We start from the raw sequence: 16,691 nt of genomic DNA, 5'->3' as shown, positions 1-16,691 counted from the left end.
ATCCGGTTTGTTTCAGTCGTCCAGCGTCCTAGCAGATGGACTTTTACAGCCACCCGGTGTCTTTTTTATCATATCTTATTAATACCGACAAACTAATATCGAAAATGAATGTACAATGTTCAGCGTAGCATTGCGTATCATAAAATGATGAAAACACGTTCGACTGTTCTCGACACGTTATAAATTTTTACTTTTACGATCTCGCAAAGATACCAATGAAAAGATACTTGTACATCTAAATATATTGAATCAAAATATTTCGGAAACTCCGCAATAGGTTTCATTTGAAAATTCCACGTTCGCTAATCTCTTGTGTGATAGATTAATTAGATTTCTCACAGATCTCAGGTTTTGTCGAGTTAAATATAAGATAAATTCACTTGTGGAATTTATGGGTGCGTGTAAAATTGAACAAAATATTTCCTTTATTTTTGCCGTGAGTCGTATGGAGTAATCTATAGGAATAGAAAGTTGCGTAATGACATTGCCTATTCGTTACTTATTTTACTCGACGGTGTACGCATTAACAGGTCCGCAGGCAGGTGGAATATTTAGCAATTAACGTGTTGGAACGATGCCTTGATTAATTTTTCACGCGGTCAGCGAAGCCTGCGTTTGAAAGTAAGAACCCCTTCGCAGACACGCTTGTTGGTTCGTATTACATGCTCGCACGACGGAACAATCGAAAGCCACACTTACGCGGCTAACGTTCCATTAAACGAACTACAATTCCATTTTTCTAGAAACGGCGTGTCGAATTTCACGTGTCCGCGCGTTTCTCAGATACATATTGGGTATTCGTTAGGAGCACAACTGATCAAAATAAAAATCGATTGCAGGAAATTGAAACCAAATTCGATGTTATCTCTAACATAATCAATTTTTAAAATTTTCCAACGATTTTGAATTTCGTCTACTCAATTTTGCTATAAATGCATAAAACCCGCACTCTAGTGATCAGTTATGCTCCTAAGTGTAGAGACAAACAAAATACAGTTTGCGTAAAAATTTTGTAGAAATCTTAAACGTGCCGTACAATGCACGAAACATACTGTTAATCGCGCAGAAAACAGTTAGCTGATCGTTGTCAGGGAAGACACCTGTTCCCGAAAACAGGAGAACTAAGGTCCTGCCGAGGTTCCCATGATCGTCCGCCGAGAGAAAAGTTATTAGTCGGCGATTAGCCTCGGCGTTCATTTCCATTTATCAGGGAAAAGAGCGACCGTGTACACAGTGTTGCGCTGGCGCGGAGTTGAGGAGAGGCAGAATCGAATGATTAATAGATACGATCACATTGACCTAAGATAGAACACGCGGGTCCCTCTCGTGCCCCCACGCGCCTTGGGAAGAACGTCGCAATCGACGTCGTCGGAATAAGAAGAATCATTGTCCACGGCTGTGTCGCGATGAATAATCGCTTTAAACGGATTCAGAGTCCGACCTGCGTGAAATCATTTCCACGTGTCTTTGCGAGATCAGCAGCTTCCCCGGTGGTCTGCCCGCGTCCCCTTTGGTCTCACTTTTTTCCCCAACCAGTAGCTACCGCGTTTCGCGTGTTTTTCGCTTCTTCCGAGAGATCTTCCGCAGCGATCGCGAATTGAAATGAATCCGCCGCACTGAGGGGAACGCTTAATGCTTGTGAGAACGCGACAGCGGAATTCTTCGTTCGCGAAGTCAGTCGGCGAAGAAGTATCGAGGTGAATGAAAGGCGCATGAAAGATTCAGGATAGGTTTCGAAATTTATTTTAATCATCGTACGAGAGGAGATTTGCAATCGTAGCGGTGCTCCTTGTATTCTACTTAAACTAATGGGGGCAATGTTGTTCCATAAGCTGCACCTTAAAAGATTGCGATTCACTAATAAAGGAATACAGTACGTTCGCTGTACCGAGGACCAGAGTCGCCTGATGTGCCAGTAGATTACGTAGATAGATGTGGATTAGACCAGGGGAAGGTAGGTGTGCTTGTATGATCGAATTATGAACAGATTACGTCTTTTACACACAAAGGTCCGCAGTCCGATGATGAAATTAGCATGCAGAATTTTCGAATATCTTTCGAAAACGTGCGAGAATGCGAAAAATATGATACATACAATGAGGAAGTATCGAATCGTTGGAAACGAAATATGTAGCTGTATAATCTTGCACAGTGAAAGGGAAGTGTACAATCATTTTGCAGATTCGAGTTGAAACATGGTTGAGGTGAGGACTCGGTAATAAAAATAGAAGGCGGTAATCCGTATTCTATGCCAGCTTAGCGGAGACCGGACGCAAAATGCGACGCAGAAGTTATTAAATAAACATGTTCCCTCGGCGCAATTTATTTGCCAAGGTGCACCTCTAACTGGATGCTAGAAGGGATGCTTGAGCAAGCTCTCTCGCAGGATTCTTTTTATCCCCGGCCGGAGGAAAAAAAGGCTCCTCTTCCGCGCGAGCTTCATGGAATCTACATACTGTCACGCAGGATAGATCCTTTCGTGCTTTATAAGGGCTCGAGGCTGTCCCGCCGTTGACTGACGGCACAATCCTCGATCCTTGCGCGATACTGAGGAGCACCGCGGATCTCTGTACGACGGGGACGACGTAACTCGCTGAGGGAAACGAAAGAACAGAAGGAACGGATGGACATACGTAAAGGTAGCGAAGGTCCTTAATTATGCGGTTTTACGCAATGCGCCAACAACAGGATGAAAAGGGACTGGAGGGTTAAAACGAATGCAAATGTCCACGTGGCCCATAGGCCAGGTCAGCATGCGCAACGGGGAGACGGCGATCTTACCCTTTTAGTTACCAGATGCCGCGAGATACCAACTATCTCTAGTCTTCCCTCAATCTACCTCTTGACAGAGAAAACCGAAGGATCGAGGCACCGGGGAAAAGTACTGGCATCCATCCATCCCAGGACTACAAGTGACTCGTGTACTCTTTCAACCCCTCCCGTGGCTTGGGGCAAGCGAGGCTTCAGGAAGCAGATGCGCCATAACTATGGACTCGAGCACACTAATGTCTCGATATATGTATGGGCAAACTTCCCATGTGGACTCGTTCATCTCTTGCAGCTAGCCTCGAAATATTTTAGCGTTTTAACACTAGAACTACCGAGGTTGAGACCAAGCTAGTTCTACCAAAACCAGTCAAAATGACTGGTCTTTAAAGAATATGTAATAATAGAATATTTTTATATTTATTGATTTATATTACTATCTTACAAAAGGAATATGGGCCCGAATATGTCTTTGAAAATATTATGTAGTAGTAGTCTTCCAGCTTTGACTGGTCTGGTAGTTCCAGTGTTAAATATTTTTCTATGAAACTTTTACTAACATATTCGTGGCATTTTTACCACGTTTTTATTAGTTCTAATCGAAATTACCCCAAACAAGACACAGTTTGGACCCTATTTACGTGATTTAATCCTATTTGAGTGGTTTTTTGAGCAAGCTAACGGCAGCGTAAGAACCAATAAAATATTAGCAAGAAGATAGTCACGTTGGCCGCCTGACAACGTCAATTTTAGGACAACGTAATAACTGATTAACCCTTTAACTGCGGGTACTTTTAGCACAACCCTAATCGCTCTAAAGATCGCGACGATTACTGAAGTGATATTCTATTTTAAAAGATTTTTTTATTGTATTTATTATATTTTTATTTTAGTGATATATAACCCCAGCCGCTATTTCATATTAGCAAAAATTAACATGTTGTTTACTGTATGCCACACACTCGCCTCTGGCTATAATTCTAGTATGTTGTTGATAAACCACACCCGCAGTTAAAGGGTTAATAAAATCATTTATTTCGATTCTGTGCGATTTTTATTGAGTAATTGTCGATCGCAAGATTTTGATCGAGAAGAATTTGTTTACAGAAGACGAACGTTCAGCTTGATGATGTTGCCATGAACGAAATCCGGTAATGGTCGAATTGTGACCTTTATTGGGGAACGCGTTCCCTCCAGGTGAACGGCGAGAGAGACAAGCGGCAGACTGGTATCGTCGAGCACGCGTTTCTCAAGTTGCACCGGCGTGCATGCACGTATGCACGGGAGGCTCGTGTGGCCCCTGAATCGATGAAAGGGAACGAGGAACCGGTTGCAGGTCGGTCGTACATCGGATTCTAAGTCATGCCAGTTTCAAGTGTCTTTGGGTACGAGAATGATAGAGAGCAACGGAATTTCTGAAGAATTGTTGGTCAACTATTTCGAAAGTACTTTCAAAAATACACAGCTTAACATTCCTTAAAAATTAAATTTTTATTTGAACAGTGTCATGAGACTATGCATCTAGTGAAATAATGTACTTCAAAAACTACTTATAAAGTATTCATAATGATAATTTCGATACATAGTTCGGAAATTCAAAATGTCGGATTCTTCAAATGCTAATTGAAATAAATGATCAATGATTAACAAGTTTAATTTATCTCTCCTAGAAAATTTCATGTGATAAGCGTAGAGTGAAAACGTCACCGATGTTTATTGCTACACATGTAAAAATGTGAAAATACTTTAAATGCATAAATATCCGCATTGCGAGAGAATCGATTTCTAAATTATCATAAGATTACGTTCGGTTTCCTAAAAAAGCACTTTGAAAAATGTTACTAAATCTAATGCTCTACTCTAATTATTCATTTGAATCTCATAAGTTCAAGCCAGAAAGAAACTTGATGCTTATTGTAACGTGGAGAATATTTTTGAGTAATCTGGTGGTTCGTAAATTAATTTCACAATTTGAACAATTCCAGAGTCCGTTGCGGTTTGAGTTGGCGAAAATAAATACGATACGTATATTGGCGCGCAGGGGACGCGTAATTTTGTGTGAAAGCACGTTAAGTCCGGGCGAATCGTTTCCTAAGGAGAGAGAGAAGAGAAAGCCTGAGAACGTAAGAACAGCGAGCGTCTGGAGAACTGCCGCCATGCCGCATTCAGAGTATCTCAACGCAAAGTAACAGAGTCGAAGGCGAGGACCTCGATCTACTCTCGGAAGCGACTGTCAGCCCGCCTCAATCGAAGAACATTCCGAAAGATATCAGCCATTAACCACTTTTTTCCTACCATTCTCAGTAACGTTGCTTCTGCGAAAGAAATCGACAATGGAAAATAATTGACAGCATTGTTCTCCCCCCTCAGTTGACGTAACAACAATTAAAAGTTGCAAATAATCGATTAAAGGTACATTCAGAACTTGTTAATAGTAACGATAAACTTATTATTTTTTATATTTGATATGTACACTATTATTATTATTATAGAGTACATATTATTGGAATTATATTAGCTTGTAACATAAAATTTTTATCCACTACCGTCACGTGACACATCGATTGAAAATATAAAAGGACTTTTTGTAGACGTTCGAAGTCTCCTTAACTGTCTTCGTGATTAACGACTACATGTACTTTCAATAATGTAGTTTATTGATGGGAGAAGAAATATCCAGCGATAATAATTGTTATTACTCCGTCCATAATTTATGTAAATTCCTTTATATTTGTCTCTCTTCTTCCCAGACATGTTTCTTACGTAACTATCATTCTCTCTATTTGAAGAAGTATAAATTATTTCGAACAAATATACGCGGAAGAAAGTATTGGCTTCAACCAAAAAATTCAAAAACTCAAATCATCTTGAAAAATCTATGCAAAATACGATAAAAATGTAGACTTTGATTAATTTCAGTGTTTTATCAGCAAGTTTCTGATATTTATTGCGCAATAATATGAAATAGACTGAAGTTCAGGTTTGCCTATATATGTATGTACAGTTTTGTTAACTTTCTTCGGCGAACTGCTTTGTGCCGGCTACACGCTCTTCCCGCCTAAGTACTCATTGGTCCGAACCAGCGTTACGTCATGATCCATCGTGGATTTATGCGTTGTGGAATAGTGAAAATGAAAATTCACGATCGAAAGCGTTCACGAGGTCATAAAGTGCCATGTTATTTTCTAAAATAAGTACGAGTACCGATGTTTCACTTTCCACACGACCGTACACAAAAATCTTTACCGACTTTCTAACAACCAGCTGAATTTGTTAATGTTTCATTCAAATTCTGACAAACTATACGAGTTGTACAAATTCAGGATATTATGTAAACGTCTACTATTTTATGAATTCTTTAAGTGAGGCTTATGAATTGACCCTCTATAGCCAGAATTTTGTTATGAACAGGCTGCGAATCTTTATGCAAAATATAAAATGCCAAAAATAACAATGTATTTCTTCTTTCAATAATTTTAGTAAGTCCAAAAGAAGGTAATGATAACTCTTAATATTCATCTGCGAATGTAAACAAATTTTTGTAACTTGAAAACAGCAAATATATAATAAAACAATATACTTGCATCACATTGTGGTTGAAAACAGAAATAAGACTGAAAAATATTGATACATCACTTTCAAGTTACACGGAGCTATAGGAAGTTAAATTGAATTAATTAGGTGAAACATGAAACAGTAAAAATTATTAGAATTAAAAGGGGGAAGCAAATTCTTATTTTTATTCTGCTTATGGTACCTTGTAATTGCTGCAGAACATTTTTACGTCGCATAAAGATCCGCAGTCCGTTTGCGATATACATACGTTCATATTTGAGAACTAGCTTTTGCCCGCGGCTTCGCTCGCACAGAAAACCGTTTAATGCCTCTCGGAACTTGATATTGTTTCTCCATATAAAACCTTTTAACCCCCCATTCACCCCTATAGAGTTTTAATTTTATGTCATGCCGCAATCTTAGATTTCAAAACCCCTTTTCACCCCCTTAGGGGATCAATTTTTTAAAATGCCGAAACAGGTGTTCGATTAATTATATCAAAGAGCATTAAGACCAAGTATGAAGTAAATCCGACCACGAACAAAATATTCCTCATACAAACGTTGCAACCCCTTTTCACCCCCTTAGGGGTTGAATTTTTTAAAATGCCGAAATAGGTGTTTGATTAATTATATCAAAGAGCATTAAGACCAAGTACGAAGTAAATCCGACGACGAACAAAATATTCCTCATACAAACGTTGCAACCCCTTTTCACCCCCTTGGGGATTGAATTTCGAAATATCCTTTCTTATCCCTTGTATAAATCATAAGGGAAACCTCTGTGCAAATTTTCAGCTTTCTAAGTCCAAGGGTTTAGCCTGGGCGTTGATAGGTGAGTCAGGACTTCGCTTTTATATATATAGATAGATGATTATCCGAATGAAAGAAAACTAGTAAAACTGGAATAGTTTCGGCGAAGAGAAAAAATTCACGTTATATTTCGTAACGACCAAGTAAAAATAGTCGGAAAAAATAAAAATGGCTATCGTGAAAGGAAAACTAAGCTGTTATTTGTGCACAATGTCGGGAGGAAACGGGGACGCGAAATGCTGGTTCGAATGTTTACGTGCACACGAGGGAAGAAAGGCTCGTTTCCTGGAAAGCAGGGTTGGGCACCTGTCCTTCAGGGATTGCCAACCTCCGCGCGAGCAGTATCGACAGCAGTATCGAAATTGAGCACCACTGTGACAGTAACATAACCACGTGTGTTCGAGAGACTAGCATGCGACTATCACGAGGACAACAGCAATAAATCTTCTTTTCATTAACAAACATCGTTGAACCGTCTAAATCCAATATTCTGACTTAATTATTTTGTTGGAAAGCGTCTTCAGCCGGATAAACCCACTGCCTTTGCCTAAGTTGCCTCTTAATAAAGTCCGAGATTAAAGAAGCGTCTGTTAGAGAATTTTTGAATTGGTCTAAAGCGTCGTGTATCGAGGAGGAGGAGCGAATATTTTCGAAACAGGTAGTAATTGAAAGCGAGCAGGCCGATGCCGAAACAGCGTCGTGGAATACCAATTGCACGGAGCCGAAATCGTTCAATAATCTTCGGACGCGTTGACCTCGAATAGCTCCGACGACATTTCACGGAGAGAGAGAATATTCAAAGAAGACGCGGAACGTCAGTTAACGCGGCGAGCGTCCAACGCGCCGGCGCTTGGCGTTGTTTCGTGACCTGTTGCCTAGCAGCGGCATGTGGCGAACAACGACTTCAAACGTTAGCCGAGAGAGACTCTGCTGGATTCGAACACGAAACGAAAGTAAACTCACCGGACACCGTAGGCAGGGAAACCGACAGGAGCAGTGCCAGCGAGAGAAACGCCATCGATGCGTAATCCAATTTTCGGCGTGGCAACAACATGATGCCGTGAATTTTATCCACACACATCGAGCAGACACACACTCATCGGGGCCCGGGCGCACACACTAGAGAGAAACCAACACTTTAGTACACTTCAGTATTAAATCCGCGTACCGTCACTTGACCACAAACATCGTCCGAGATCTATAGGTACCTCCGAATACGTCCAACTAATCTGTATACACGTACACGCGAGCCAGAACCAGAAAAAAACATGCGGCAACCGTATACGAACACGACCGCGTCCGAAACACTTCTGGGATCCCTATTGTTCGCTTAACGCGCTGAAAGTAGTTCCCCGGTGCGCGCGCACCTACCTACCGTCGCTGTATCAATGCGCCGGCAAGGGATGGCTGACCACGTGATCCAATCACAGCGCGGCTTTAAGAGAACGGCGGCGCAGAACGCCGCTTGCGCACTGTTGGAAATGAAATCGTCTTCTTCCGAAGAAACTTCAGGATATTTCTTTATTAGAAATTGTAAACGCAGCGTTTTGTAGAGATTAATGAATACCTGCGACTAAATAAGGTTATTCTAGACACATTCAATTTATTTCGAGCAGAAATCTACGCATGCAACTTGTAATAAGAATATTTCAAGTCTCAATGGGTGATTTACATTTACTGTTGCAATCAGGTTGGCGGGAGATGTTACGTCCTTTGGAATACAGAAAACAAAAGAAGCACAAGTATATTATGTTTTGTGGAACGAAAGTACGTAGTTTTGCAAATAAAAATTCAAAGATAAAATTAATATATTTATTCGATGACATATTTTCCATTCGGTTCTGTTACTTTTTGACATTTTGAGGTTACTTAACATGTTAGTGAATAGACTTATGAACAAATATCTTTTATTTAATGACATATTCTCCATTCTGTTCTACTCCTTTTCATCATTTCTGAGGTCACTTATTGAATAAACCTATAAAATATCTTCGTACCGATTCTCAATTAAAATTCAAATATAAAATTAAGATATTTATTCAGTAACATATTCTCTTATTGAATAAACCAATGAATAAATAACTATTAGATCAATTCTTTAGTTCAATTCTTTTAATCTTTCCGTTTCAAATTGCAGCTAAACGATTTCGCGATAAACGCATAAAATCCGGCATTGTTTGGCAAAATTCGAGCGGCATCGTCGATTCGACGTGGGATTGAAATCCAACACCGTCGCGAGAGACGGTTCTCTGCATAGAATTCAGCCGGCAAACGGAACACAGCGAACGTGGTCAGTTATAAAGTACCAAGACGCCGATGCGTATGAACTTCGTCGAGCACTGGCGGGGCATGTCTGATCATTAATTAACCTTCCAGCGGTTGATTGCGTGTAACGCGAAATTCATCGCCGGCATGGCCGGCCGCCAGGCGCGGCTACTGCCCTAACGAATACAAATGCGGAATTATAATTCGGTGCCCTCTCCTTAAGACCATTCAACGGACGAAGCTTTACGAATTGCTTTCCCTTTTGTGCCCCGAACACGGGATACACAAGGCACGGAACTGTAAATACCCGGCGGTCGTTAGTTTTTATTAATGAAACTATTAACCCTATCATCGTACCGCAAACATCTGCGGGCGAGGCGTTGTCGCGCGAAATGTTGCATAGCTGAGAGCACATGTTCTTTTTCGCTGACTCGAATTATCGATTTCTTGACCGGTAACTAATTTTCTAGACCCGTTACGCGTTGAAGTAACCATCTGTAATTTTATTAACTACATTTTTGTAGTGCTAATTACAATCATATATTTTTATACCATGCCTGAATAAGGGCGTTCGTTATCATTAGATTGCGATTGCAAGAAATAGTTATATATGAAGTTGAATTTCCTTTTTTAATCAGTTTTATGACTTGAACAATATTTCGAAATTGTATTTGATATATTTTTATTATAAATTCTTAGAATCCGTGATCTAGTTTCATTATAGTCTGTAAATACTTATTATTAGACTGCGAGTTTTTATTAAAATTTTTCCGAACAATTCGTGTTCCTGATGACATTTATTCATACAAAATGTTTCCTTGTACATGGATGTATATGGTCTACGAATGAAATTTTGTATACCTCTTAATAGAGAGTTGAGATTACAAAAATATTTGGTGCAATAGATTCTAAGAACATGTTGATTTTCGCACATGTTTCATTTCGATATATCGACAACAATCAACCATCGTACGGGACGATCTCGTCGCCCTGACAACGCATTGTTAAGTCAATAACCGCCACCTGGAGTTTCGAACACAATCGAGACAAGATGTCCGACCACTCAACGCCGAATGTTGAAAACAAGCTGAACGAATTAAACAAGAAAATTGCGGAAATCAAGAAGAAGATCCAGCTGTCAGGTAAAGCCGCGCACGGAACGACACCACCGAAAGTAATAAAGCAGTAATCAGTTTTCTTAATCATAGTTTAATATTCATATGTTTGCTTGATCGCTGCACGAAGAGATTACACCGCGAGAAAAAGACGAAAATTCACGGACATTTATTTTCCAAGCCAGTTCCTGATTACACGTGAAGATATATAAGAACACGTTTAACCGGAAAGACTAGAGTCTAGAAAGAAATGTTCGTGTCGCATAAGTGGTTCCCTCCAGAAAAAAAGAGAATCTCCGCTGGTTTATCGATATGTTGCTATCAAAACGTAACTTATAAAACGGATATTCCAACGAGTGCTTCTATTTTCGATTCCGAACTCGGCAGGTAACAAGTTTTAGGTTACACTCTCCAGCGAAGATTGAATACTTCCCATTTGAGAATGATTTCTAATATTCTACATGCAAACTTGATTTATAAACTATATTTTGTAACATAGGTTTTGCTAATATATTACATGTAAACAAATGAGTTAGATCGTTTATGAATAATTCTTCACTTAATGCGAGCGTCTTGCTAATTAAAATTACGAATTGAAAATCGAAACTCGTTTCGAGTAATATTAATTAATATTTATTGGTTAGTAATCAATTATTTACAGTCCTACGTAATTGTCGTCACGATTGTTCGGACACTTCTGGTAGCCAGATAAAAAATGATTGGAACAAAATTAATTAGTTTGTAGTCGGCTACAAAATGCAATGGAGAAAATTCAAAACAGAAATTAGTTCATGAAAAATGAAGATCCTTACTGACAAGCCTGCCTTACTTTTAGGACCTTATAGTATACTAATTGTAAGCCGTTGAACTTGTCTTGCCGTTTAAAAAAATGAAGGTGACCTTCATGAATAAATTTCTTTATTATATTTTTTCTATTGCATTCTTAGCCAACTAAAAACTAATTAATTATCTAATTTAATATCCTAAGCTAATAGAATGTATTGCAATTCGAATACCCTTCAGTAAACGCGAAAGACAAAGTGATCACCGGGGAGACATCGCGAACATCTAAACATTGTCCTCATTCTAGAAGTCGCCTAAAAGGACAACCAGCAACCCGACATTAGTAAATTTCCTTAAGCGTTCTGGTCTTTTAAGGAAAATCGTGACGTCAATTTAAGTAATCTAGGTAATTCAGTTTTTTTCAAGGTGTTCATGCAAAATACGATGATCATGGTTATGAGGATCGCTCCATCGCAATCTTGAGTACAGTCACGACTTGTGTTCATTTTATACTTTGGTCTATTATTACGGAAATCATTTTTTCGTATTTCATAGCCTAATTGAGTCTTTTAGTGGCTAAACTAGCTAACCGCATTTTATGAAAGTTTAACAATTTTCATATTTCCTACATTTGTAAAGAATTCTCTACTTATTTAATAAATACCTAATTTCTCTTAGGATAAGAGTATCGTGAAGTTCCAACATGTATTATCATCAATATTATTATAATTTGCAGTCTTTTATTATATTCTACATACAATAAACTGTAATGGAACCTGTTTTAGTCATACAAACTTACATAAATTTTATAATTATTATTATTATAAGATTTTAACTTAACACTATACTATAAAAATTATAAAACTGGATAAAAAATAATATAAAAATTTCTAAAACACAATTTTGATTTCGTTGAGATTGCCATATTTGTGTACAATGCAGTATAATATTAATAGTTGAACAATAACTAATAATTTAGATTGACTTTAAATTCAACTCAGTATAATATTAATAGTGGAACAATAACTAATAATTTAGATTGACTTTAAATTCAACTTCCTAATTACGTAACAATGAAAACTACAGAAATAATGTATTGTATAAAAGTGTCAATGACTAGTATATTCATCCAGATTTAACAATTAATTTTTATATTGCTACAATTTTATCAGAATCAAATCTTAACATTTCAGTTTTTGTTTCATCGAATAAATGACTTTGTAAATTACTTCTAAAGGCTAAATAGGAAAATTTTATTCATAAATGTTTCCCGTGGAAGTATATGTAGATTTTATCACCGTTTCTTCCTGCATTGAAACATGGTTGAAACCAACCGCGTTATGAATACACATTTTTTCACAGAGGGGCAAAGGAAAGCGAATTTCGAAGAGTACGAGACAAAGAAGCATGAGTACGCGGAGAGAATCACAACTCTCAAGCAGAGCATCAGGGAATTGTACACGGAGTATGCGAGAACGAAAAACGTAATAGCAGAAACTCAAAAATTCGCCCGGGAGAAATTGGAATTAACGCGATACGTTTCAGAACGAGGGAAAATCGCAGAAGAAGGTTCACATGAGTCGCGAGTCCTCGGCCTATGGGAAAAAACGTAATTTAACCGAGACAATTGCTAAAGCGCGGGAGGACAATGTACGCTTAAGAAAGAAGCACGATCTAATTAAGTATCAGTGCGAGAAGGTAAGTAGCTAGATATTAATCTCGCGCGACTGTGTAACACAATATTCCAACACGAACATATATCCCTTAGCGACAGCAAAAATTAAGATCGCTGTCGGAGGAGTATGACCAATTAGTGAACGATAAAATGCAGAAACTGTTCAAGAGAAAGATGGATAACCCGTTGAGAAACGTGAGTTGAACAGCGAGAATGAGGTTGCCGCGACTGACTTGTTTCTAGGATTGCAAGGGTGCGGGATGCGCCTTCTCATTTCTTGATGATGCAAAGTTGGGGCTTTTCAGTAGTCAAAAGTGCTAGATAAAAGATATTTAATTAGATAGGTAATTTGCATTATTTATTATCAAGCTGCGACAGTTACATGCTGCCGACTAATGCAAATTACGCCTCGTAAACGTAAAAATAGGACTTTTGAGGGCGACTGCGGCCTAGGTTGATCTTTCATCTAGCGCTTTTGACTGCAGAAAAACCCCATCTCTGCATTATCGAGATATGAGGAGGCACATCCCGCACCATCGCAGTCCTGAAAACGAGAGTCTACCCCCTTCAGTTTCTGCGTACTTTCGTAGAAAATCGTCAAGTTGGAAGTGCACTTGGAGCACATTAGAATGAAACAAATAAAGGCAAACCTAACGCGGATGAAGTACCGATCGATACGTTCCGGTTTGAAAGAAAAGTCCGTGTCGTACGCTTCGTCGTTGAAGAGCTTGGAAGATGAGATAAGGGAGCAAGAAAACGAAGTGAAACGTCTGCAGGCAAGGCATGATCGTTGGACTATATGTATGTGCATGCCTTGCAAACATATAAAATCGACGTGAACTTACTTCTATGCGCAGGCAGTGAGGGAAGAAGCGATTAAGTTGAGGAACAGCACGCAGGAGACGTTGATCAAAGAAGAAATCGAAGTGACCAACTGCAGCAAAGAGCGGAATGCCGTTCTCGAAGAATACAGGTTCGAACAAATAGATTTTTCTTCAAATAAGCCATACTACGTTATGTTGTAATGAAATTCTGAATCGAGTAAGTGTATGTGTTGCTTGAACTTCAACGTCAATTTTCAACTGTAGAACGCGACAAAATTGTAAAAAGTATCACCTCGAACAAGTCTGTCCAGGTGAATTTCGCAGAAAACTATTTTAACAGATCTCCCCCGATTCTAAGCTGTAGAATTACGCTGTAGCGGTTTTTACACATCATTTCTTGACACCGTGTATATGAAACGTCCCCGTTGAACCAGGCAGCGTGTGCTAGAACGAAAAATGGAGCTCGAGCGGCTGGAAAAAATGATATTCCATTCACGTCTGCGAGATGATTTCGACACGCGTGGGAAAAGCCGTGTGCAGACCGCAGAGGACATTACCAAGGACGAGGTGACACGGCTGGAGGTGGCGTTCGCTAAGCTGTGCAGCGCCACCGGAGTGTCCAGGTCCGAGGACGTTCTGAAACGGTTTCTGGGTCAGCGGGCGACCAAGGATAATCTACAGAAAATGCGGGTGACTACCGAGCAGGAGAAAATGACCTTAGAAAAGCAGAGGCAAGAGTTTATCGCCGAGATGGAGACCAGAAAATTCTCCGAAACGAAGAATGCGGAGCAGTGGGTAGTCTGATTCGTTATAGTACCAAAGATGAACACATCTATTCCCAGTATATCTCGTACAATCTAATGCTTCAGGAACGCGGAAGAAGTGAAAAAATTGAATTGTAGTATCGATGAGCAACGCGCGCGCCAATTAAAAGCTGAAGAGGAAACGCGGAGGGTCGAAGAACTTCTTCAGGAGATCAGCTCCGTGTTGTGGAATTTATGCGATAAATTCCGGGTGAGACGTCACTTTAAAATTTCACGCTAACCAATTAGAAATTCTTAGTAAGCGCGTGTAATTCTTATACCTCCTGTGCGTAACATACAGGGTAATCCGTTTTTAAACGGCCAAAGGTTAACCAGCTGTAGAGGACTCCAAATGGAACAACTTTTGCCCCTATCACTTTTTTTGTTTCGGCCTTGATTTCCAGATAATTGCAAAAAACCATCATTTTTTGAGTTTACATAAAATTAAATATCTTAGGACTCCAATGATGAATCTTGATGGTTTTTCCTTTGTTTAGTTTAAAATAAGTAGGGGCATCTTTTTTATTAAATAAACTTTTTTGTATGACCTTCGGATAAAAAAAAAGTGATAGGGGTAAAAGTTGTTCCATTTAGGGTCATCTACAGCTGATTAACGTTTGGCCGTTTAAAAACGGATGACCCTGTACATAACATAGAAAAAGTTTGTGAATATAAACAACTTACACCCTACTTGTGAGATATAATGCTAACTAATGTTATGGCAATTGTTCAGTTTCTCCATAAAATGTGATATGCAGCTTTCGTCCCAACAGGAGTTTTCAATTAACATGGAGTCATTCAATAAACCGAAGAGATCGCAATTAACACTTCCCAAGGCGAAGAGTTCACAAAATCAAACCCCATCGGCCGGTGTCATGTTAAAATGGCCGATGGAAATACCATGTAAATCCCTAATTAAATTAGAGAAGTTCTGTTCAATGGGACCCGCCATAATGGAACCGCTTCGAGTTTTCGTACCGAGTATATTGTCTCAGGAGGTTTAACACCCCTGACACCGTATCCTATTCTCTGGTCATCCACCAATGAATATCTTCCAACAATCTCTGCTTGTAATTATCACCTGTAGAAGCCGTTGTCCTGCGCATTAACACCTGCCAGGCTGATCGAAAGTAAATAGTTCGGTAGCACGTCGAGGCGTAAGAGTATCAGTTATTGATTCAATCGATCCCTAGAATCCGTACCGACCACTCTAACTCGCTTTTCGTTCTTCTATTTCTTCTTTCACTTCGCTGCTACGTGTCTATAAACACAAGAAAAAATAAAGACTACAAGAATCTGACACTTGAAGAGACACGAGTTCGGAAATACCTTCTCTCCTCTCTGCTTACTTCTATTCTCACTCACTTTTTACAGGACATACTTGAAACGTTACCCGAAGATCAAGAAGATATTCAAGATCCATTGCAACTTGTAGAAGTAATCAATGATAAGGTCAACACTATAATTGAAACCTTGGGCGGCCCGGATAAGTATCTCGAAGCATTGAACGAAATGTTGATCGATAAGGTAAATTTTCGAATTTGTTAGTGCATATGCAGCTATTACATATAGTGTACAGTGTTTAATAGCTTCTTTGAATAAGGTATTCTTTTAATAATGATATGATAAGTTGAAGAGTATTTGACAAATTACATTTATTTAGGTAGAGACAATATCAATCGCAACCACGTCAGCAGAAGGGAAGGCAATACGTGCAAATGAAGGGCAGCTTTTCTCAAGATTTCCATTATCGGCAATGCCAGCCGCGGCTCCGTCCGAGGATGAGGAAGACGTACCGTCTAGGAGTATTCTAAAAAAACAAGCACAACAATTAGTCGACATTAAAAGTCGTAGAAAAGGATTTACATTTAGAAGATGAATTTTTAGTTTCAAAAATAATCTTTTTAGCGGTTTTCTGATTTCACTTAATTTTCCGGTATAATAATGTATGTTATATTTTGCGTATTGTATTATATCTAAAAACAGTGTACTTATTATGTTACAGGATATGGAATAAACTTAAAACTCTTTTTATTAAAATTACAGATAATTACAATTACGATGTCATGCACGATCAAGAACCTATGTGAATT

The 16,691-nt window shown here is 39.0% G+C and overlaps 4 protein-coding genes across 5 annotated transcripts in view; 3 read left to right on the top strand and 1 right to left on the bottom strand.

The window, feature by feature from the left end:
• Nucleotides 1-8,470, bottom strand: part of N (neurogenic locus Notch protein) — a 309,272-nt gene extending 300,802 nt beyond the window's left edge. For both annotated transcript variants that reach the window (XM_076429298.1, XM_076430057.1), the window contains exon 1: nucleotides 8,097-8,470. In XM_076429298.1, the coding sequence (XP_076285413.1) occupies nucleotides 8,097-8,214 (118 nt within the window). In that variant the 5' untranslated portion in view covers nucleotides 8,215-8,470. The remainder of the gene's footprint in view (nucleotides 1-8,096) is intronic.
• Nucleotides 8,471-9,276: 806 nt separating this feature from the next.
• Nucleotides 9,277-13,839, top strand: Ccdc151 (Coiled-coil domain containing protein 151). Its single transcript, XM_076436262.1, has 5 exons — nucleotides 9,277-10,540; nucleotides 12,659-12,780; nucleotides 12,842-12,994; nucleotides 13,065-13,166; nucleotides 13,562-13,839. Exons 1-5 carry the CDS (start codon nucleotides 10,450-10,452, stop codon nucleotides 13,808-13,810), a joined length of 717 nt encoding a protein of 238 aa, XP_076292377.1. The 5' UTR covers nucleotides 9,277-10,449; the 3' UTR covers nucleotides 13,811-13,839.
• Nucleotides 13,831-14,934, top strand: LOC143214814 (uncharacterized). The gene is made up of 3 exons (XM_076436248.1): nucleotides 13,831-13,944; nucleotides 14,230-14,586; nucleotides 14,665-14,934. Exons 2-3 carry the CDS (start codon nucleotides 14,252-14,254, stop codon nucleotides 14,837-14,839), a joined length of 510 nt encoding a protein of 169 aa, XP_076292363.1. The 5' UTR covers nucleotides 13,831-13,944; nucleotides 14,230-14,251; the 3' UTR covers nucleotides 14,840-14,934.
• A 299-nt stretch (nucleotides 14,935-15,233) lies between these two features.
• Nucleotides 15,234-16,597, top strand: LOC143211175 (uncharacterized). The gene is made up of 4 exons (XM_076428639.1): nucleotides 15,234-15,241; nucleotides 15,332-15,596; nucleotides 15,973-16,125; nucleotides 16,262-16,597. The coding sequence occupies exons 1-4, from the start codon at nucleotides 15,234-15,236 to the stop codon at nucleotides 16,475-16,477; spliced, it is 642 nt and encodes a 213-aa protein (XP_076284754.1). The 3' UTR covers nucleotides 16,478-16,597.
• Nucleotides 16,598-16,691: the final 94 nt, after the last annotated feature.

The sequence above is a fragment of the Lasioglossum baleicum genome, chromosome 1 (genome assembly GCF_051020765.1).
Source record: "Lasioglossum baleicum chromosome 1, iyLasBale1, whole genome shotgun sequence".
Classification (NCBI taxonomy): domain Eukaryota; kingdom Metazoa; phylum Arthropoda; class Insecta; order Hymenoptera; family Halictidae; genus Lasioglossum; species Lasioglossum baleicum.
Note: the sequence above shows the minus strand (reverse complement) of the source record. Positions and strands in the feature narration are given on the sequence as shown.

Excerpts from the sequence above, each read along its gene's own strand:
- Ccdc151 (XM_076436262.1), top strand. The coding sequence starts at position 10,450 with ATGTCCGACCACTCAACGCCGAATGTTGAAAACAAGCTGAACGAATTA. Across the intron at positions 10,541-12,658 it reads GAAGAAGATCCAGCTGTCAG|AGGGGCAAAGGAAAGCGAAT; the intron begins GTAAAGCCGCGC and ends ATTTTTTCACAG. Across the intron at positions 12,995-13,064 it reads TTAAGTATCAGTGCGAGAAG|CGACAGCAAAAATTAAGATC; the intron begins GTAAGTAGCTAG and ends TATATCCCTTAG.
- LOC143214814 (XM_076436248.1), top strand. The coding sequence starts at position 14,252 with ATGGAGCTCGAGCGGCTGGAAAAAATGATATTCCATTCACGTCTGCGA. Across the intron at positions 14,587-14,664 it reads GAAACGAAGAATGCGGAGCA|GAACGCGGAAGAAGTGAAAA; the intron begins GTGGGTAGTCTG and ends CTAATGCTTCAG.
- LOC143211175 (XM_076428639.1), top strand. Across the intron at positions 15,597-15,972 it reads CGAGTATATTGTCTCAGGAG|GACATACTTGAAACGTTACC; the intron begins GTTTAACACCCC and ends CACTTTTTACAG. Across the intron at positions 16,126-16,261 it reads ACGAAATGTTGATCGATAAG|GTAGAGACAATATCAATCGC; the intron begins GTAAATTTTCGA and ends ACATTTATTTAG.